This window comes from Oncorhynchus mykiss, chromosome 28, assembly GCF_057628025.1.
Source record: "Oncorhynchus mykiss isolate SJ-2025 chromosome 28, ASM5762802v1, whole genome shotgun sequence".
In the NCBI taxonomy this organism is placed as follows: Eukaryota; Metazoa; Chordata; class Actinopteri; order Salmoniformes; family Salmonidae; genus Oncorhynchus; species Oncorhynchus mykiss.
Genome location: NC_143049.1, coordinates 2,289,399 through 2,312,401, shown reverse-complemented (window position 1 = coordinate 2,312,401; position 23,003 = coordinate 2,289,399). Strand labels below are relative to the sequence as shown.

General features: G+C 42.5%; 1 protein-coding gene across 3 annotated transcripts; it reads right to left on the bottom strand.

Annotated features, from left to right (window-relative positions):
• Positions 1 to 8,496: 8,496 nt before the first annotated feature.
• On the bottom strand, positions 8,497 to 22,611 carry LOC110508321 (ATP-sensitive inward rectifier potassium channel 10). Of its 3 annotated transcripts, none has more exons than XM_036966507.2 (6): positions 22,083 to 22,611; positions 16,637 to 16,982; positions 13,897 to 14,108; positions 13,665 to 13,796; positions 11,438 to 11,615; positions 8,497 to 10,914 (listed from the first exon to the last, which is right to left on the bottom strand). In XM_036966507.2, exons 2-6 carry the CDS (start codon positions 16,980 to 16,982, stop codon positions 10,511 to 10,513), a joined length of 1,272 nt encoding a protein of 423 aa, XP_036822402.1. In that variant the 5' UTR covers positions 22,083 to 22,611; the 3' UTR covers positions 8,497 to 10,510. The 3 variants fall into 3 exon arrangements, with proteins under 3 accessions (XP_036822402.1, XP_036822403.1, XP_036822401.1); XM_036966508.2 differs by lacking the exon at positions 22,083 to 22,611 and adding an exon at positions 19,481 to 19,733 and having other exon boundaries at positions 16,637 to 16,950; XM_036966506.2 differs by lacking the exon at positions 22,083 to 22,611 and adding an exon at positions 19,481 to 19,725.
• Between the last annotated feature and the right edge of the window lie 392 nt (positions 22,612 to 23,003).

Here is a 23,003-nt window from a genome sequence, read left to right as displayed (position 1 = left end):
ACAATACTAACGATTAGCCAGTAAAGAAGCTAACTAGCTTCTGGTTAGCTTCTGGTTAGCTTCTGGCTAGCTTCTGGTTAGCTTCTGGTTAGCTTCTAGTTAGCTTCTATGGAGGATTACAGATTTGAGGTAAATAATACTTTCTCTTTTTTATATATATAAACTGGTGAGGCGGGTTGCAGTATTAGACCTTCGAGTCTAGTTTGCGATAGAATGTAGCTGAACAAAAGTGGGTTTGCGCTGTGAGTTGCGCTGTCATATTCTCAAATCTCTGCAGCAGTCTGCGGTCACCCTGGCCAAAAGATTGGACAATAATCAACAATCATCTTGCTGGAAATGTACAACTTCAATATTCTGTTTCCCTATGCATCAGAGGTGCATGTTCAATATTAGTATTAGTTCAATATACTGCATGATACAGTACATACCATATGTTTTTCACTGAAGTCGTCAACAGTATCTCTCCCACTATTGATAAGGCAGAGATCCCTCTTTTCTTACGCACTTATATTGTCAAATCAAGCTGTAATAACACAACACTACCTCATATGTCCCAGTAATAGTAGTAGTATCAAGTATACTGTATGTATAAGTACCTTCTAGACAAGATGCTGTAACAGTTCTGTAACTCTTCTGTAACTGAAGACTAACCAAAGAAGATTTTACAAGTTTGCTCAACCAAGTGGTCTGAGGAATCACAGTATCTTATTTCCTTTAAAAAAAATCCATAATCTCCTCCACAATCTTTTCTGCACATATCAGCACACACTCTTCTCTGTGTAATAACTTTCTGACTACTTGCAAACTGGCCAAATATCAATACAATGTTGCAAAACTGCAGTGTTCTACTGTAGGTACCTTCTAGAGAAAACATATGTCCTCTCAGAACAGAGATTACGTAACACTCTTGTGGCTGGGGCCTAACCAAAGAAGATTTTCCAAAGATATACTCCAAATCACAAAGAAATTTGACCTGAGGTGCCAAAATCAATTGTACTTAGTTTGTGACTCTGCAAAACACTCCCAATTTCAACTATGCATGAGACCCTATTTGGGGGGCTCTGGATTCAGACTGCATGTTTTTGGAAGGACCTCGAACGGATCTGGAGCACTCAGGAACTGGAACATCAAGACTAATTAAACGTCTACTTCTTCTGGTGTAGAAAACAGCTTAAAGTCTAGCATACTATTTGGATAGACCGGTTGACAGCCACGCTAATTGCAGGGTGACAGCAACTCTTTGTTTATGGATATGGAAGGGAAAGTCACAAGTCCAAATGGTTTGAACAAACAGTTTTGTAGAAACTCCCATGAGGACCTGACTTGTTTTGTAAGAAATACTTGCGCACACTATCCCCACAGTGCCTAAGTGCTTTTCCTCCCCCCGAGACTACAGGGCCGGGTATGGGCCCCACACAATGTGTCTTTAGACTCACACCAAAACTAAAAACTATGTATTAATGTCTAAACCGCTGGCAACAAATGTGAGTACACCCCTCAGTGAAAATGTCCAAATTGGGCCCAATTAGCCATTTTCCCTTCCCGGTGTCATGTGACTCGTTAGTGTTACAAGGTCTCAGGTGTGAATGGGGAGCAGGCGTGTTAAATTTGGTGTCATCGCTCTCACACTCCCTCATACTGACTGGTCACTTGATGTTCAACTTGGCACCTCATGGCAAAGAACTCTCTGAGGATCTGAAAAAAAGAATTGTTGCTCTATATAAAGATGGCCTGGGCTATAAGAAGATTGCCAAGACCCTGAAACTGAGCTGCAGCACGGTGGCCAAGACATACAGCGGTTTAACTGGACAGGTTCCACTCAGAAAAGGCCTCGCCATGGTCGACCAAATAAGTTGAGTGCACGTGCTCAGCGTCATATCCAGAGGTTGTCTTTGGGAAAAAGACGTATGAGTGCTGTCAGCATTGCTGCAGAGGTTGAAGGGGTGGGGGGTCAGCCTGTCAGTGCTCAGACCATACGCCGTACACTGCATCAAATTGGTCTGCATGGCTGTCGTCCCAGAAGGAAGCCTCTTCTAAAGATGATGCACAAGAAAGCCTGCAAACAGTTTGCTGAAGACAAGCAGACTAAGGACATGGATTACTGGAACCATGTCCTGTGGAGACCAAGATGAACTTATTTGGTTCAGATTGTGTCAAGCGTGTGTGGCGGCAACCAGGTGAGAAGTACAAAGACAAGTGTGTCTTGCCTACAGTCAAGCATGGTGGTGGGAGTGTCATGGTCTGGGTCTTGTCGCGGTAATTTCCTGTATTACTAAGTGAAAGGAGAGTTTACAAACCACACACAAGTCAGAGTTATACTTTAAACTTCATCTTTTAATAATATGAGCTTCACCATATCCCTGTGACTCTCAGATTAATTCAGTGTCTTTAAATTAATTCTGAGAGTGCCAACATAATTGCAACTGAGATCTTTCATAGCAAAGATCCACCCCTCCCAACTCACAATGACGAACCAATGTCACGCCCTGACCTGAGTATTCTTTGTTTTCTTTATATATTTTGGTTAGGTCAGGGTGTGACATGGGTGATGTATGTGTTTTTGTACTGTCTAGGTGTTTTTGTAGGTCTATGGGGTTGTTTACCATCTAGGTGTTTATATATGTCTATGGTTGCCTAGATTGGTTCTCAGTTAGAGGCAGCTGTTTATCGTTGTCTCTGATTGGGAACCATATTTAGGCAGCCATGTTCTTTGGGTATTTTGTGGGTTATTGTCTATGTGATGTTGCATGTTAGCACTCAGTTTCGATAGTGGTCACGGTCGGTTTGTTATTTTGTTTGTTTAGTGTACTTCGTGTTTTTTTGTCATTCATTAAAAGTATGTATTCACACCACGCTGCGTTTTGGTCTCCTCACTACGATGATTGTGACACACAGGTCTTAGGAACACAGGTCTTAGGAAAAATGCACAAAGGAAGACTTTTACTTGAGAGAGGAGTATCCCATAGCCAGACAGCATTAGCTATAAATTATCCTTCAGTTTGCTCTCTTAGACGAGGTTCTACTTCTCGTTCTTGGTACTTCATATTACCAAACCATTACCTCATCCAATGGCATATATCAATTGTCAATTCTAGATACTCCCATCTCAAATACAACTCCTCCTGGACAACTCACGGAGAGGAGTGAGCCTCTAGGTCATATACCATGAAAGACAAGTTTCGACATCAGAGGGGACATACAATGGTTCCAGACACTGCCATACTCCTCCCCCCAATGGGAAAAGTAGGGAGTGACTGGTGTACAGACATTGTGGAGCCCTTCACATGGTTTAACAGATACCCTCACATATGAAGACAATCCTGACCTCTCCCCTCTCAGGGCCCCAAGTGACTTTCCCACATAAGCATATTTATGAAAGTAGATAAAACATCTTATTTCTCAATGTTACCTAACTAATTCTGATTCTGCTACGACAGGCTGCATGAGTGCTGCCGGCACTGGGGAGCTACAGTTCATTGAGGGAACCATTTGGGTCAGTCACAGTGGTCAGCTATTCTGCAAGTGTATACTCCCTGTTAATGGCCAAATAGCATTCTAGTTCGCTCAGTTTTTTTTTGTTAACATGTACTGTGACATACTGAAGCAGAGCATGATCCCCCTCCATTCGGAGACTGGACCGCAGGGCAGTGTTCCAACATGATAACGACCCCAAACACACCTCCAAGAGTGGGTGTACCCACTTTTGTTGTCAGCGGTTTAGACATTAATGACTGTTGAGTTATTTTGAGGGAACAGCAAATTTACACTGTTATACAAGCTCACTACTTTACATTGTAGCAAAGTGTAATTTCTTCAGTGTTGTCACATGAAAAGATTTACTCAAATATTTACAAAAATGTGAGGGGTGTACTCACTTTTGTGATATACTGTATCTATCAACGAATTGGCGAGGGCACTAGAATAGTCTGCAGCACCCAACTAGAATATTAAGTCAAATGTCTACTGTTTGCTGATGATTTGGTGCTTCTGTCCCCATCCAAGGACAGGCCTACAGCAGCACCTAGATCTTCTGCACAGATTCTGTCAGACCTGGGCCCTGACAGTATATCTCAGTAATATCTCAGTAAACAAAATTAATGGTGTTCCAAAAAGGGTCCAGTTGACAGGACTACAAATGCATATTCAATTTAGACACCGTTGCCCTAGACCACACAAAAAACTATACATACCTCGGCCTAAACATCAGCGCCACAGGTAACTTCCACAAAGCTGTGAACGAGAGACAAGGCAAGAAGGATGTTATATGCCATCAAAAGGAACATACAATTCGACATACCAATTAGGATCTGGCTAAAAATACTTGAATCAGTTATAGAATCCATTGCCCTTCATGGTTGTGAGGTCCGGGGTCCGCAAACCAACCAAGTATTCACAAAATGGGACAAACACCAAATTGAGACTGCATGCAGAATTCTGCAAAAAAATTCTCAGTGCACAATGTAAAACACCAAATATCTCATGCAAAGCAAAATTAGGCCGATACCCGCTAATTATCAAAATCCAGAAAAGAGCCGTTAAATTCCACAAACACCTAAAAGGAAGCGATTCCCAAAACTTCCATAACAAAACCATCACCTACAGAGAAATTAATTTGGAGAAAAGCCTCATAAGCAAGCTGGTCCTGTTCACAAACACAAACAGACCCCACAGAGCCCCAGGACAGCAATACAATTAGACCCAACCAAATCATGAGAAAACAAAAATATAATCAGTTGATACATTGGAAAGAATTTACAAAAAAAACTGAGCGAACTAGAATGCTATTTAGCCATTAACAGGGAGTACACAGTTGCAGAATACCTGACCACTGTGACTGACCCAAAATTAATGAAATCTTTGACTATGTACAGACTCAGTGAGCATAGCCTTGCTATTGAGAAAGGCTGCCGAAAGGCAGACCAGCCTCTCAAGAGAAGACAGGCTATGTGCAGACTGCCCACAAAATGAAGTGGAAACTGAGCTGCACTTCCTAACCTGCCAAATGTACACATATTTCCCTCAGATTACACAGACCCAATATGAATTAGAAAACAAATCCACTTTTGATAAACGCATATTGGGTGAAATTCCACAGTGTGCAGTCACAGCAGCAAGATGTGTGACCTGTTGCCACAGGAAAGGGGCAACCAGTGAAGAACAAACACCATTGTAAATACAACCTATTTTTATGTTTATTTATTTTCCCTTTTGTAGTTGAACTATTTTCACATCATTACAACACTTTATACAGACATAATATGACATTTGACATGTCTTAATTATTTTGGAACTTTTGTGAGTGTAATGTTTACTTAAGTTCACACAGGACACCAGATAAGACAGGAGAATTTCACCAGTTAGGACAGACTGACCCCAGCCCCCCAGCACATAGACTATTGCAGCATAGATACTGGAGGCTGAGACAGGGAGGGTCTGGTGACACTGTGGCCCAACCAGGCAGGATATAACCCCACCACTAGAGGGATATCAACACACCACCAACTTACTACCCTGAGACAAGGCTGAGTTTAGGCCATGAAGATCTCCTCCTTCGCATGAGCCTGAGAGGGCGCAAAACCGGACAGGAAGATCACGTCAATGACTCAACCCAATCAAGTCAAGTATAGAGAAAAAAAGCCTGGCACGTGACGCACCCCGCCTAGGGACAGCATGGAAGAGCACTAGTAAGCCAGTGACTCAGCCCCCGTAATATTGTCAGAGGCAGAGAAACCCAGTGGAGAGAGAGGAGCTGGCCAGGCAGAGACAGCAAGTTCATCACTCATGTTGTCATGTGTTGTTACCATGCTGTGTTGTCATGTGTTGCTGCCGGACTATTTGCATTGTGAGCCCCCCCAAACCCCCCCCCCCCCCCCCCGCAACCCCTCTTTTTACGCTGCTGCTACTCTCTGTTTATCATATATGCATAGTCACTATAACTATACACTCATGTACGTACTACCTCAATTGGGCCGACCAACCACTGCTCCCACACATTGGCTAACCTGGCTATCTGCATTGTGTCCCGCCCTCCACCCGCCAACCCCTTTTTTACGCTACTGCTACTCTCTGTTCATCATATATGCATAGTCACTTTAACCATATCTACATGTCCATAGTACCTTAATCAGCCTGACTAACCAGTGTCTGTATGTAGCCTCAATACTGTTATAGCCTCTCTACTGTATATAGCCTGTCTTTTTACTGTTGTTTTATTTCTTTACCTACCTATTGTTCACCTAATACTTTTTTTGCACTATTGGTTAGAGCCTGAAAAAGCATTTCACTGTAAGGTTGTATTGTACTGTACCTGTTGTATTCGGCACACGTGACAAGTAAACTTGGATTTGATTTGATTTGCTGTGTTGTTGTCTTAGGTCTCTCTTTACGTAGTGTTGTGGTGTCTCTCTTGTCGTGATGTGTGTTTTGTCCTATACCTATATATATATATATTTTTTTATCCCATCCCCCATGTGAGGCCTTTTGCCTTTTGGTAGGCGTAATTGTGAATAACAATTTGTTCTTAACTGACTTGCCTAGTGAAGTAAAGGTTAAATAAAAAGATATATAATAATTACGCTACTTTGTTGAGGTGAAACCACGTGTGGTTATTATGAGGAACGACCACATCTAATGTTGGCTTCAACTTGGCTTTCCAAACAAATCCTTAACCAAGAAACCTGCTTTTTGGTCACTTTCTCATTAATAAAACAACGCTGGTGAGATTAATGCTACCGCTATTCACGCGTTAATTGTGTGCCTGCGTCGCCCATATAGCTGCGTCAAGAAAAATCGCCATGCATGAATCCCATCTATTTGGTCAGGCTATTTCCACATTATTCTCACATATTTTAGAATGTAATAATAATTAGAATATCAAGGTCTAAAAAAGTTATTATTCTTAAAGTGGTAATGGCCTACTTTTTATTTACACTTTTGCATACTTTTTGGGGGGGAAGTGTGTCCTATATAGTTTGTCCATATATATAAATTAAACAATTGCATAAAATTGAGGTCTGTGAAAATTACAATTAAGTGCTTGAAAAAGTCCCTGAAAGTCCTTGAATTTGACAATGTCTGTATGAACCCTGCTTGAAGGATGTAAAGTCCCACAGTAGACCTATGGTGTTGTATAGCTGGAGTTAAGAGCAATTTGCATATACAGAATTCACTTTTATTCCTCTATGTACACTGCATAAACATCTATGAAATGTTTGTTTCAAATCATGTTGAAATGTTTAACCCAATGTCACCCATTATTTATAGAAAGACCCATTTGCAAAATGGTTTAAAGATGAACTGATCAAAAAGGTTAGATGCCTTTAGAGAATCCTAGAGCTGCCTTTAGAGCATCCTAGAGCTGCCTTTAGAGCATCCTAGAGCTGCCTTTAGAGCACCCTAGAGCTGCCTTTAGAGCACCCTAGAGCTGCCTTTAGAGCATCCTAGAGCTGCCTTTAGAGCATCCTAGAGCTGCCTTTAGAGCATCCTAGAGCTCCCTTTAGAACATCCTAGAGCTGCCTTTAGAGCATCCTAGAACTGCCTTTAGAGCATCCTAGAGCTCCCTTTAGAACATCCTAGAGCTGCCTTTAGAGCATCATAGAGCTGCCTTTGTTAACAACTAATACAGAAGTACCTTGGCAATAAAGAACAAGGATATGATGCACACGATTTCAACTATTCCGTTTCAGAAAACATTGCTTTTCAGCAACTTTATGAAGTAGAAATCCATGAAGGAAAACTAATCTGCCTAAAAGCGTAGATCACTTTGATGCACAGAGAGTGTGTCAGGTTTTTCAGCCCATGTATTTGTGGTCGACTGACAGACATGTCCAAAAATGAGTTGAGCTATGCGTAGCGGTCTGTGGTGTGACTTTCTGGTAGTGAGAAGTTTCCATCCTTCAAATGACCTTGTGGCGCAGTTTCCTGTTACTGACTTTTCCTGTAGCCTAACTAACACTTTGTTAACTTTTTCTCACAAGTAAGAGGCTACATTAAAGTATCACAATCCAAAATTGCTATATTACTCAATTGTTTATGTTTTTGTTTAATTTGAGTCTTCGTAATCCGACATGTACAGCTTCAAAATATGTTTAAATCTAGAGTATATTCAAAAACTTTTGCCTTGAAGTTACTTCCTCTTCCTCCACGAGCTTTTTACATCCATGACCGAAAATTTCACACAAGATTAACACATTCTGTTTGCAATTCTAACATGTTCTGTGGAATGCGAAATGATTTGATAAGCTGTTTCCAATACATTTTAAATGTACTTAGGAACAGAAAATGAGCACCAAACGCAAGTGTTTCTGAAAGAAAAGACAGGGTAGAATGCATTTTCATGTTACAAGCCAAGTTGTGTTACAATGAGATTTGTTATTGTGTAATTATAGTATTTTCAACATGTACATTTCCAGTAGGGCAGCCCCTACCAAATTACTGACACACAAATAGGGGATTCAGTGTAATATTTTAAATGAATCTTAAAAAATGACTGCTCTATACTTTGATAATTCTTTATTTCAAATTAGCTTATGCTGTTAAAGATCTAGAAGACAACATTCAAGTTTTCCAGTGAAAAACCTAGACAAGTTGAAGACAAAATATCAAACCTCTCCCACAGTTAATAGTTCATATCAACAAAGCACTCAGGCTTCAAGGCCTCTGAGAGATCACAATGGCAAAATCATGATCAGACCTGGCTTCAAATATTTACTTTTCTGACCAGTTTCCATGACACAGATTAAGCCTTGTCATGGACTAAGAAGCACTTTCAATGGAGAATCTCTCCATTAAAAATGTTTTTTTAGTCTCAGACTAGGATTCATCTTTGTCTGGGAAACCTTTCCCTTAGCATTTGCTTCAGTCTGTCTAGACTGCCAGAGTCTGGGTGGAGTTTGCAGTTTTGTGACTATTCGATTGGTTCCTTTGTGCCAGGCAAGCTCAATCAAGGCCAATTGCATTTGAACCCAAGTCTAATCATGGACACCATAATCACAATAATCACTTTTGCTTCCTCTCAAAACACCTCAGCAATACCAACAGTCCGTGTACGTTCTCTCCTGTAAACCAAATTAAGGCAAGGGTTAATGTTCTAATCTAAAGCCATGATTAGGTCTTGACACACCTCTCTCAACTTAAGTTACCCCGCCCAAATTTCCCCGAAGCCTACTTTACACATGAAGCCATGGTTACCACCAGAGGAAGAAATAGAAGCCTGTACTCATGTGAGTCCCTGGGTGTGCATCCCAAATGGCACCCTATTCCATATATAGTGCACTACTTTTGACCAGAGCCCTGTGGGCCTTAATCAAAGGTGAAAAGTAGTGCACTATAGGGAATGGAGTGTTTTTAGACTCTATGTAAAGGCAATCTGGTGTCTAGAATAGGCCTAGAACGTATCCTGCTATTAGCGGTGAACCTTCTAAATGGCTGTTTGTGATTATTTACAAAAATATTATTTTCTATCAATGTGCCACAGAAACAACACATGGCAAACTGACTGAAGAGAGGAAAATGGACAAAATCGTAATTGTTCAAATCCCAATCATAAAATATGAATAGAAAGCATCATTCAAACATTTCATCCAGTGTTAAAGTGCTTTTAGTTGGGTTACAAGCACAAATCTATATACATTCCAGTAATATTAAGTGCTACAAACGCTCCTAAGGTGCAAAGGTACTTAATAAAGTGCTAACTGCAGTCCTCTGTATCAACAATAACAGATATATCTGTGCAGAAAAGGCATACTGACGACTCTATACACAGCACCTTAAAATCATCTTCTCTCGTCTTCTTCATATCCAGTCAAAGTCCACAACAGGTCTACATTCTTTTTTGTATTGATACATTTGTGTTATCATTTCACCAAAGTGCTTTAAGCTAGCATATTCTACAGTACATTGGCACGTACCAATAACAAATAACAAAATCACAAGACATTCTAAAATGTTACATATTTGTATGTTTTTACAGTGTATTTATGGACGGGTGTCCAGTACGTTGGCAGAGAAGCATCAGTACAAAGTCTGAATCCCAAATGGCACCCTATTCCCTATGTAGTGCACTACTTTTGACCAGGGCCCGTAGGGGATATAAAGGGAGTAGGGTGCCATTTGCGATCCACGCTAAGCATTCAAAGCCTTTCCAGGGGCTTCCCCCTCTCCAGCGATAACACACTTTGCCCCTCAATATTTCTATACGTACCAATTTCATGTAAATAAACAACAAGCAATGAATTTATCATTTCAATATTTGTAGTAAACTGTAACAGACCCTGCTTAGAATCCAGTGTATGCTATACCTAGGTTCATATACTATTTACATCTTTCAAATAGTTTGAGTTTGCTTTAGTCTTACTGAAGTGCCAGGTGGGCAGGGTTAGCGGTTTCCGGACTATTCTATTGGATCCATTAAGCCAGGCAAAGCTCAATCAAGCACGGACAAAAGTATTTGAAATGATTTCCAATAGTATTTGAACCCAGGTCTATTGTATGCGTCTCAGTGTGTAGGCTCTCAGACATTGCTGATGCGGACACTGAGAGGGCTACTGTCTCTGACCCTCCCTCTCCCTTCCTCTCCTCTCTCCCTGTAGCTCTGCTCCAATCGGATCTTCTCCGGGTCAGTCCCCTCCACCCCCCCTCCTCCTCCTCCTCCGTTGCCATGGTAGCTCTGTGGGCGGGATGTTTTGAAGAGGGGCGTGGTCTTGGTTTTGGCCACTTTGTCGAAGAAGGCAAAGTCGGCCACGTACTTCCCTGAGGGGGAGAGGGAGACCACAGGGGGGAACTCATACCCCCACAGGATCTCGTCAGGCAGGTAGGAGGTACGCACCTGGCAGGTGGCTGAGGTGGGCTCTACCGTGGCACTCATGATAACCAGCAGCTCAAAGTCCGCCAGCTCAGGATCTGTCCATCCCCCGCCTGAGGAGAGAGAGAGAGAGAGCGAGAGAGAGCGAGAGAGAGTGAGAGTGAGAGTGAGAGTGAGAGTGAGAGTGAGAGTGAGAGCGAGAGCGAGAGCGAGAGAGAGTGAGAGTGAGAGTGAGAGTGAGAGTGAGAGTGAGAGCGAGAGAGAGTGAGAGTGAGAGTGAGAGCGAGTGAGAGTGAGAGTGAGAGTGAGAGTGAGAGTGAGAGTGAGAGCGAGAGCGAGAGAGAGAGAGAGAGAGAGAGAGAGAGAGAGAGAGAGAGAGAGACACAAATATCTCAAATTAAAGGCCCTGAAAAATACACAAACACACAGATCCATTCCTGTAGTTCTAGGCTGGTCCCAAATGACACTCTATCCCTTATACAGTGCACTGCTTTTGACCAGAGCCCATAGGGCCCTGTTCAAAAGTAGTGCACTATATAGGGTATAGGGTGCCATTTGGGATGCACACACAGATCCATTCCCACACAGATCCATTCCCACACACAGATCCATTCCCACAGTAATAACCAGGCGTACCCTTGGCGGCCCAGGCCCTGAGCGGGCTGTTGTCGTCTATGATGTGGTAAAATGTGAGGGGGAGGATGAGGAAGGGGCTGTCGCTGGACGTGTCCACCTGGAAGGGAACGTTCCTCTGGTCCAGACGCACCGTCTCCCCCTCCTTAGTATGAGATGTCTGCAGCAGCTTCCCCGTCACCTAGGGGGCGCACACAATCCCTAGGGCAGGTGTTTTCAAACTGAGGTCTGCGGACGCCCGGGGTTCCACAAGGGGGTGCCAGGGGGTCCGTGGAAAATGTTTATAAATAAACAAAAAGCATTTTCTTCTTATTTTTTTTTACACTAAATTAAATGTAGTTTTTTATAATACCTTATAATACCTACAGAACATGTTTTTTGATCAGTATACAAATAACCTTTGCATTTTCGTGTCTCACTCTGCCCTGGGGCCCTGACCTCCAGGGGGCCCCAACTAATATTAATATTATTTCCGGCGGCAGGGTGCAAAGGCCCCCAAACAAAACTCTAGCCCCAAAAGGCTAGAGCAGGCCCTGCTCAGATAGCATATACTGTATGTGTAGAATAGTTGGACATTTGCTTTAAAACTGCACAATTTTCTCTCAGACTCATGTCCTCACCAAGGGGCTCATAATATTTGGGGTGCTTGACGTTAAAACGTTTGAAAACCCCTGCGCTAAGGGGACAACAGCCCGTCACGTTTGATTTTAGAGAGGATCAACTCTGCTCATATTTTTCTTCTTCTTCACTATACAGCCAGGTTGTAAAAGAGAAAGCTAAGTGGGATAGATCCTTTGCCAAGATAATCCATACACCTGACAGGTGTGGCGTAGCAAGAAGCTGTTTAAACAGCATGATCATTACACAGGTGTACCTTGTGCTGGGGACAATAAAAGGCCACTCTAAAATGTGCAGTTTTGTCACACAACACAATGACACAGAGGTCTCAATGTTTTGAGGGAGCATGCAATTGGCATGCTGACTGCAGGAGCTGTTGCCAGAGAATGTAATTTATCTACCGTAAGCCACCTCCAATATCATTTTAGAGAATTTGGCAATACTGCACTTCCAACCAGCCTCACAACCGCAGACCACGTGTAACAACGCCAGCCCAGGACCTCCACATCTGGCTTGTTCACCTGCGGTATCATCTGAGAACAGCGACCTGGACAGCTGATGAAACTGTGGGTTTGCACAAGCAAAGAATTTCTGCACAAACTGTCAGAAACCATTTCAGGGAAGCTCGTCTGCTTGCTCGTCATCCTCACCAGGGTCTTGACCTGACTGCAGTTCGGCGTCGTAACCAACCTCAGTGGACAAAAGCTCACCTTTGATGGCCACTGGCACGCTGGGGAAGTGTGCTCTTCATGGATGAATCCAGGTTTTAACTGTACTGGGCAGACGACAGGCAGCAGGTATGGCGTCATTTGGGCAAACGGTTTGTTGATGCCAACGTTGTTAACAGAGTGTCCCATGGTGGTGGTGGGGTTATGTTATGGGCAGGCAAAAGTTACGGCCAACGAACAGAATTGCATTTTACGATGGAAATTTGAATACACAGAGATACCATGACGAGATCGTAAGGCCCATTGTTGTGCCATTCATCCGCCGCCATCACCTCATGTTTCATCATCATCATGCACCATGTCGCAAGGATCTGTACACACTTCCTGGAAGCTGAAAGTGCCACAGTTGTTCCATGGCCTGCATACTCACCAGACATGTCACCCATTGAGCATGTTTGGGATGCTCTGGATCAATATGTACGACAGTTCCAGTTCCCACCAATATCCAGCAACTTTTAAGAGGAGTGGGACAACATTCCACAGGCCACAATCAACAGCCTGATCAACTCTATGTGAAGGAGATTTATTGCGCTGGTTTTCTGATCCACGCCCCTACCCTTTCTCTAAGGTATATGTGACCAACAGATGCATATACTGTATGTATTCCCAATCATGTGAAATCCATAGATTAGTGCCAAATTAATGTATTTCAATTGACTGATTTCCTAATAAGAACTATAACTCAGTAAGTAAAAAATATATATATTGCATGTTGCATTCATTTTTTTGTTCAGTGTACTTTACACTTGCTGATGAACCCACACCCACACGCACACGCACACGCACGCACATACACACAAGCACACACACACACACACACACACACACACACACACACACACACACACACACACACACACACACACACACAGTTGAGCAGTTACCTGGCACCCCAGCAGCAGGCTCTTCCGCATGTTGGCCACTCGGATCATGAGGCAGGGTCGGCCTTCGTGACTGGACACCACGGCGTGCTGGCTAAACTTCACCGTCTCACCTCGCTTCTTTGGCCGAGCCACCTGAGGAAAGCAGTAAAGACTATTGTATCTTGAGTTTTAACCGTTCATTGGCACTGTGTGTTTTGTCCTCAATTGCAGTGCTCAGTAAGCCATACTCTACCTTGGCGAGGAATGTTCCGGTGATGAAGATCTCCAGCACCATGGTGATGACGAGTTGCAGGATCAGGAGGATGATGGCAGCTGGACATTCCTCTGTGATGCAACGGAAGCCGTAGCCAATGGTGGTCTGGGACTCCAGCGAGAACAGGAATGCACCAGTCAGCGTCTGCATCTGCAGCACACACGGGGTGTGGTTCGACGGTGGGTTGAACTCTGAGAGGGCCCAGAAGAGAGAGAGAGGGAGACAGAGAGAGGAGAGAAAGTGAGAAAGAGAGAGGAGAGAGGACAGAGAAAGAGAGGAGAAGGAAAGAGTGAGGGAGACGAGAGAGAGCAAAGGGAGATAGAGAGGAAGAAAGAGAGAGAGGACAGAGGCCTTTTCTCAATTAGATTTGCTCAACTCCTGCATCCTCTCTCTGTCCTCTCTGGCCTCCTTTGGAAAATGGTCAAAGGTAATCGAAGAGAGGCGATGAGGAGAGTGAACGTGGACGAAAATGCGCTTGTATGAAATGAGAAGGTCCTTCTCCACTCGCGGGGCATTTACAGGGGTGGATCCCAAAATACATGTGTAAAGTGATAAAAGCAAATTAAGTTAGTTGTGAAAACCATTTTGTCGATATAAAGGTATAAGTAGCATATCGTTTTTAAATATGTGCATGCTTTTCTCCTTCGACAATACAACAGCTGATTCAAAGGGGGTGTGGAAGACATAAAAACTATTCTGCTGTAGGATACACTCGTGCTTCCTCGCCACTTAGGAGGCTATCGAGGAGGGGAGGACCATCTTAACCTTGCCTACTAAAGAATTGACACACTCCTCGACCACTTATTGGTTTTTGGGTCACGGAGGAGAGAGGACGTACGAGAATAGACAGAGGACGGACTTTTGCCCAAACAAGAAAAGGCCAGAGAGTGAGAGGAGAGATTGGGAAAGGGGCTCTGGTCAGAAGTAGTGCACTAACTACAGTGCCTTGCGAAAGTATTCGGCCCCCTTGAACTTTGCGACCTTTTGCCACATTTCAGGCTTCAAACATAAAGATATAAAACTGTATTTTTTTGTGAAGAATCAACAACAAGTGGGACACAATCATGAAGTGGAACAACATTTATTGGATATTTCAAACTTTTTTAACAAATCAAAAACTGAAAAATTGGGCGTGCAAAATTATTCAGCCCCCTTAAGTTAATACTTTGTAGCGCCACCTTTTGCTGCGATTACAGCTGTAAGTCGCTTGGGGTATGTCTCTATCAGTTTTGCACATCGAGAGACTGACATTTTTTCCCATTCCTCCTTGCAAAACAGCTCGAGCTCAGTGAGGTTGGATGGAGAGCATTTGTGAGCAGCAGTTTTCAGTTCTTTCCACAGATTCTCGATTGGATTCAGGTCTGGACTTTGACTTGGCCATTCTAACACCTGGATATGTTTATTTTTGAACCATTCCATTGTAGATTTTGCTTTATGTTTTGGATCATTGTCTTGTTGGAAGACAAATCTCCGTCCCAGTCTCAGGTCTTTTGCAGACTCCATCAGGTTTTCTTCCAGAATGGTCCTGTATTTGGCGCCATCCATCTTCCCATCAATTTTAACCATCTTCCCTGTCCCTGCTGAAGAAAAGCAGGCCCAAACCATGATGCTGCCACCACCATGTTTGACAGTGGGGATGGTGTGAGCTGTGTTGCTTTTACGCCAAACATAACGTTTTGCATTGTTGCCAAAAAGTTCAATTTTGGTTTCATCTGACCAGAGCACCTTCTTCCACATGTTTGGTGTGTCTCCCAGGTGGCTTGTGGCAAACTTTAAACAACACTTTTTATGGATATCTTTAAGAAATGGCTTTCTTCTTGCCACTCTTCCATAAAGGCCAGATTTGTGCAATATACGACTGATTGTTGTCCTATTGACAGAGTCTCCCACCTCAGCTGTAGATCTCTGCAGTTCATCCAGAGTGATCATGGGCCTCTTGGCTGCATCTCTGATCAGTCTTCTCCTTGTATGAGCTGAAAGTTTAGAGGGACGGCCAGGTCTTGGTAGATTTGCAGTGGTCTGATACTCCTTCCATTTCAATATTATCGCTTGCACAGTGCTCCTTGGGATGTTTAAAGCTTGGGAAATCTTTTTGTATCCAAATCCGACTTTAAACTTCTTCACAACAGTATCTCGGACATGCCTGGTGTGTTCCTTGTTCTTCATGATGCTCTCTGCGCTTTTAACGGACCTCTGAGACTATCACAGTGCAGGTGCATTTATACGGAGACTTGATTACACACAGGTGGATTGTATTTATCATCATTAGTCATTTAGGTCAACATCGGATCATTCACAGATCCTCACTGAACTTCTGGAGAGAGTTTGCTGCACTGAAAGTAAAGGGGCTGAATAATTTTGCACGCCCAATTTTTCTGTTTTTGATTTGTTAAAAAAGTTTGAAATATCCAATAAGTGTCGTTCCACTTCATGATTGTGTCCCACTTGTTGTTGATTCTTCACAAAAAAATACAGTTTTATATCTTTATGTTTGAAGCCTGAAATGTGGCAAAAGGTCGCAAAGTTCAAGGGGGCCGAATACTTTCGCAAGGCACTGTATATAGGAAGTAAGGTGCCATTTTGGACAGCCAATGTACGTTACACAAAACTGAGTTGGTGGTTTTAGTTTAGTTGTACTGATCTAAAACGACAGTGGGACAGCGAATTGTACTGTAGTACTGAGGATTTTAAAATGTCTCCATTCTCTCCACTCTCTCACCCAGCAGATCTCCATGCACTAATGCCACCAGGTACCACAGAACCCCGAACAGGAACCACGTCCCCGTGAAGGTAAGGGTGAAGAGAAAGAACTTCCACCGCCACTGCATATCCAGGAACGTCGTCCAGAGGTCACGCATGTACAGGGCCGACCGCCCGCTGATGTGTTCGATGCGTACGTTACTCCGCCCATCCTTAGATAGAACACGTCTCCGCCTCCTCAAGGTCCCGCCCCCACCGGGGCTCCCGGCGCCCAATAGGGGCTTTAGAACGTCTGTCTGCGTCTGCGAGTGACACACCTTTTGAGGGGAGCAGCTTCGGGAGGAAGGGGGCGTGGCAGATGTCATCTGTCAACGCAACAGGAATGAAGGAGAGACTGATTAGGTGACGTCTTTGGCACAGTAACAGGGCATGAAATAATAACTGTAAATAAAGTTTAGACATCCTGCAGTACAGATGTTAACCAGTTAACCAGTGCTATTAAGATTATATTCTCAAACCACACAAGAGCAACAAAAGAGCATTGCAATTAATTAACATTTAGAAAGTCACTCGATCTTTGATCGACAAACATCAAAACCAGTTGTCAGAGTTGAGTCTCAAAATGGCAATGTAGGACTATAAAATGCATTACTGCACTTTCGCATTACTATTGTAATGCGAAAGTACTGCACTGTAGCCTTAAAGTTTCAAAAAAATATATGCATCTTTTGCTGGAAGATTGCAGAACAGATGAAGACACAAACACAACATGAAGAGGGACCAAACAAGCACATGCAGATTCCACACACTGTGTGTCCCAAATGGCAACCTATTCCCTCACTAATTTTGACCAGGGCCCTATGAGCTCTTGTCAAAAGTAATACACTATATAGTTAATAGGGTGTCATTTGGGACAAAGGCAAAAAGTCCTACAGAGTAACAACGTTTCCATCCACAGTTTGTGTGCGAGTAAAGTCATACCACACCCTTTTTTGATGTGCAAATATTGATATAATAACCATCATATCGAAGTAAACTTGGAGTCGCGATGATATGGTGTGTGGTCCTCCCACTAAGACTCAGGAAGACGTGCAGTTTATTAGGCTACAGATGGAATAAGTTACAATGAACTTCACAGGGTGGTGAAAGTGCCAGGTGATGAGCTTGATGCTCCTTTCCAATAAATATCGAAGGTCTTTTTCTAGCGACATGATAATCGATGCTTGGTTGCCATTTGACAAATAAACATATTCTTGCACTTTTGTCCATAATAATCTCATCATGTAGTCTATACTCGTACTGTATCTGCAAAGCTGTTGACTAGAGCACATGAACCAATACCAGGGTGGGCACATTTGCTATGAAACGCAAATTGTTTTGTGACGAAGCCATTGAAAATACGATGGAAACCCATTTAACTTGTATGTTTTGTTACTATATCTTTTTTATTCACTCGCAATTTAACTGCAAAAGTTACTTTTATGTGCACTGTGTCATCACGCAACGACTTTTATCCACAACAAGTCAGTTTGATGGAAAGGCATCTCTAGTGTGACAATTTGCACTCCATATTTACACGGATTTTAGAATATTCGCATGGAAATCTGTCGCCAATTGGATGGAAACCGAGCTAATGTCATTCTCTCACTTACTTCCACAAAGCACGTAGGCCAGAAGTTGAACATGGCAAAGAGAAGTGGGAGAGACACAAATGAGAGATAAAATAGTTTGATAAGGGAAATGGGAATAAGAAGGAGGTGTAGAATTAGAATGACCAGATTAACATTACTGCATCAAAACAGACAATAGATACAGGGACTCACTTTGTGAGCCGTACAAAAAGGGAAACTGGGCCGATTAAATTAAGGCCAATGCTCTGTTAAAAACACTGAGTTTATCTAGATGAAGTAAAAAGAGACGTGACTGTGCTGTTGATTCCAAATAGAGGGCCCTTTAGTGGACAAAGAGTGAACTTCTGTCTAGAAACAGGATATGGTGATAAGAGTTAACAAGGAAGGCCAACATTCCCTTTCTGGTTGCCCTGCACCTTTCAAGCCGTGTCCCTTCTTGAATTCAAAAGGGAATTCACCAACTCCTAGAGGTCAGTGAATTATATAAATTCTTCTTTATTGTTCAAACCAATACCCTTTCGCCCGTAGCATAGCCTTCATCAGGGTTTTACAGATGGAAAATGAAGGAGGCTTTTATGGGCCTTCCCTTCTTAACTCTCATGCTGGTCTCTCTCTCTCTCTCTCTCTCTCTCTCACACACACACACACACACACACACACACACACACACACACACACACACACACACACACACACACACACACACACACACACACACACACACACACACACACACACACACACACACACACACACACACACACACACACACACACACACACACACACACACACAGTATTTCCCCCAATGTGTGTCACTGATGTTACCAGGCAGTGATTGTAGTCAACAGGAGTATGGTAATAAGACCTTTTAAAATCACATTGACAAAAAAACGCAATGTTCTAATGCACGACATACACACAAATTCCAACTAAGTGACGTAAAAAATAAACACTGAAATAGCTCAGCAACAATGCAGAGTTTTACGTAAGCAATTACTGTTAATTACACATCTCTGGTTATGCAACTCTTTCATAGTTACAATGACAGTATTGAAAACTTTCACCGTGTCCCCCTTCATCAGCTCTCTCCCTCTCTCACACACACGCTCTTTCATTCTCATCCTCCCTTTTTTCTGAATGTGCAGCCTCAAGGCCTACAACTTGTACACAAGAAGATAACATCTTATTAATAAAAACTTTAACAAAAGAAGAAGCGTAACCAATCAATACCTTTCCAATAGGATGTATTCCATCTCCATGACAACACATCTACTTTTGTACAACGGTATTATTACTCTAATATCAGAATGATCAACTGAATCAAAACTTCTCCCTCTAAACTACAAAGGCGTTTTGCATGTTTTCCTGATCTCCCTCTCGTTTTCCTTTCCCTCTCCTGCTCCCTCTCTCACCCTCTTGCTCTCTCTCCCTTTCTCTCGCTCGCTCGCTCTCTCCCTCTCTATCTCTCCTCTCTCTCCTGTGTACACAGGAATGCTTTGTTTGGGTCAGAGATGAAAGGAACAAAAGAGACCATTGACAAAAACGACTGTCTGTGTGCGCGCGTGTGTGCGTGCATGAGTGCGCGTGCGTGCATGCGTGTGTGGTGTGTGTGTGTGTGTGTGTGTGTGTGTGTGTGTGTGTGTGTGTGTGTGTGTGTGTGTGTGTGTGTGTGTGTGTGTGTGTGTGTGTGTGTGTGTGTGTGTGTGTGTGTGTGTGCGCGTGCGTGCGTGTGCGCGCGCGTGTGTGTGTGTGTGTGTGTGTGTGTGTGTGTGCCTGGTGTGTGAAAGGAAAAGAGAGAAAGAGATCTGTGACAAAAGGCCCTCGTTAATATTCCAGAGTGTAGAGTAATCCCCCACAAGTAGATACTGAAACACGCTATTACCCCCACTGTTGCCCCCATTCCCTCTCTCCCTTTCTACCCCTATCTCTCTCTTCCTCGCTTTCTTTCTCTTCCCGGCTCTCGTTCTTTACTGCTCATGCCGTCTCCCTCCCTCTCCATCTCTCTCTCTCACACACACACACACACACCAATCGTAGTTCATTGTTGCACAGCATAGAAAGAAGCCGTCATAACATAACGTTAATTACCACCTCAGTTTACACCGATCAGTGCTTTCAGATCCATACTGAATAGTTCCATACAGCTCTAACTTACAGCTGTTCCTCTCATCGCTAGCTACTGTTATTATTGACTAACACTATTCCATCCAGACCACCCTAAAGCTGCTCTTCGACTGTGACACCGGTGTTTCACTGGGGAATTCACCTTGAAGTTATACTAGGGAAATTGTGTTTCCATATAGCTAGGGCTGACACTGAGGACTTGTGAAGAGCAGAATCAACAACCTCTGTATAACCAAACTGATGGCCAAACCATAGAGCTCCACAACCCCTCAGGTTCCATTCTCTGCTCCAGGACCACAATGGAAATAAGTAGTAAAACATTTTTTTGTGTTATCCTCAATTATTGTAAATGTACTGAACCCACATTTGTGGTTGAATTGTGTTTGATATTGTCCAATAAATCAAATCAAATGTAAAAAATATATATTTTTAAATCCATATGCTGTCCTCTGTTCCTCTATTGTTTTGGTTAACTCAGGGATCATTGAAAATTGATGCAATTTTTTACAAAAACTTAAATTCATTTTACTTCTTTAATTGATTGGCGTCAATTTGAATTGACCCCAACCCATGCAGTAGAGATGTAACATGGGGCAGGAATCCCCGAAGCTGTGGTGAAAATGGGTTTCCCTTATTAGCCTACTCTTTGGTTAACTCTCTGGCACACACCTTGTCATGTATCACCTCCAAATAAGAGTACATTACTAAGCAGGTTATTTTTTTTTAATGATAGGCATTAGGTTGATGTGTATTGGACCATTAACAAACATCTGAAATAAACACCTTTTAGGATGTTGAAGGGTCATGACTTTTGATCAACAGTCATATGTCGCTCATCAACTGCAAAACCCTCCCACTGACTCCTCACTAAAAATATCCAAAAAGAGCCAAGTTATGAAATGAAAAGGTAGTCAATGAAAACTAGAGAAATTGATCATGTAAATGTAATATCTCCTCTTCATATTTATTGAGGTATTAATGGAGGCTACTCTGATGTAAGTCCTTAATTAAGCAACCTTGAATATTAACTAATAAATACCTGTTGTTTCATTTTTATCTGATAGCATAGTGTTGCAGCAGAATATGTTTTTTTTTTGCTACAGACAGCTATATACAGGACTAGTAAAGGCCTGGTACTCTACTTTTGTTCATATTTTGTATTAATATATATATTATTATTATTAGATTTTTTTCGGGGATGTGGGTCTTATTCTGGTGACATGATGATCGATGTTTGGCGGCCTTTTGATTTGACTCTTTTTTCCATAATAATCTCATCTTGTAGGTAGGCACCCGCACCGTGTCTGTGAGCTGTTGGCCAGTGCAAAGACCAGAGTGGGCACATTCGCTACGTATTGCAATTTTGTTGTGACAAAACGACCTGTAGAGTTTAACATGAGATGGAAACCCATTTCCTTGTATTTTTTTAACCGCAAAAATATTGGTACGTTTTTAGGTGCCCCATGTCATCACACATCTTTTTTTATCTGCAACAAGGCAATTTGATGGAAACACGGTTTAGAATATTTGCAAGAAAATCTGTCGCCAATTGGATGGAAACCTAGCTAGTAATACTGTAGTTGATCGTCTTATTAATATTTCCCCATCTTTATTTGGAGAGTGAGCCTAATTGAAAGGCCAATCAGCAAAATACATTTATATCTTTATCTGAAGTGATACTTATTTGCCCCCAAAAAGTTTAACTTACCTTGACTTGATGTGTCTTGCAAGCCGCGTTTAAAAACTAATTGAAAAGTGCGTCAGAAGAAGGCAAAGTTCTTCCAGTACTAAACCGTAAGACTCCTTGACATTTGTCTAGTGCACTTGTCTGCATTGTTATCATACGCATGCTCATGCAACCCAGTCATTGCAATCCAACTTGGATGGTGTATTGGAAGAAACTACAGTAAGATTGTCAACTAGAAATAGATAGCCTATACCTTCTTTAAAATATAAAATACACAAAACTATCATTGATAGCTCAGGCTCTTCTCTTGAACCAAGCCGTAGATTTGTGACAAGATTTGTGTTGGGTTTATAAGTGGTCAGTTGATCTCTCTCTCTCTCTCTCTCTCTCTCTCTCTCTCTCTTATTCTCGGCTGGCCATGTAATTGCTGTAATTGGCAGCACTTCGTCAATGGCCTATCCTACCGAGCATGTCCGATGATGGCTCTCGTCCAGGGTGTTACGTGCGTATTGCTGATGCTTAAGACTCATCGTCTAGCCGCACGTAACGCACTGGTCCAGAGCTAGTCCGCATCTTGCTGTGGTGGTTTGAAGTGTTGCAGTTTGGCCGTTAACTGTCTTTGTGGACGCATTATCTGCAGTGCCAATGTGCTTATTAACCCCTTAGTCATATTTACCAAATATAAATAACATAACTCTACAAAATTAACACTACACTGAATTGTTTCCATCCATTTTGGAAGGGGGGCAAGTTTTCTAGTTGTCAATTGCATTAAATCATGTATGCTATATCAATTTCTTTGAAGATGGCCACCTGTTCTTTTGGGCATCTTGCTGTTTATCCCCCTCTCTTTTTGTTTGATCCCAAATGGCCCCCTATTTCCTATGAAGTGTACTCTTTTTGTATGGGCCACTATATAGGGAATAGGGTGTCATTTGTGAA

Excerpts from the sequence above, each read along its gene's own strand:
- LOC110508321 (XM_036966506.2), bottom strand. The coding sequence starts at position 19,519 with ATGTGTTGTCATGGAGATGGAATACATCCTATTGGAAAG. Across the intron at positions 11,616-13,664 it reads GCCTGCTGCTGGGGTGCCAG|GTGACGGGGAAGCTGCTGCA; the intron begins GTAACTGCTCAA and ends TGCGCCCCCTAG. Across the intron at positions 10,915-11,437 it reads CAGGGCCTGGGCCGCCAAGG|GCGGGGGATGGACAGATCCT; the intron begins GTACGCCTGGTT and ends CTCTCTCCTCAG.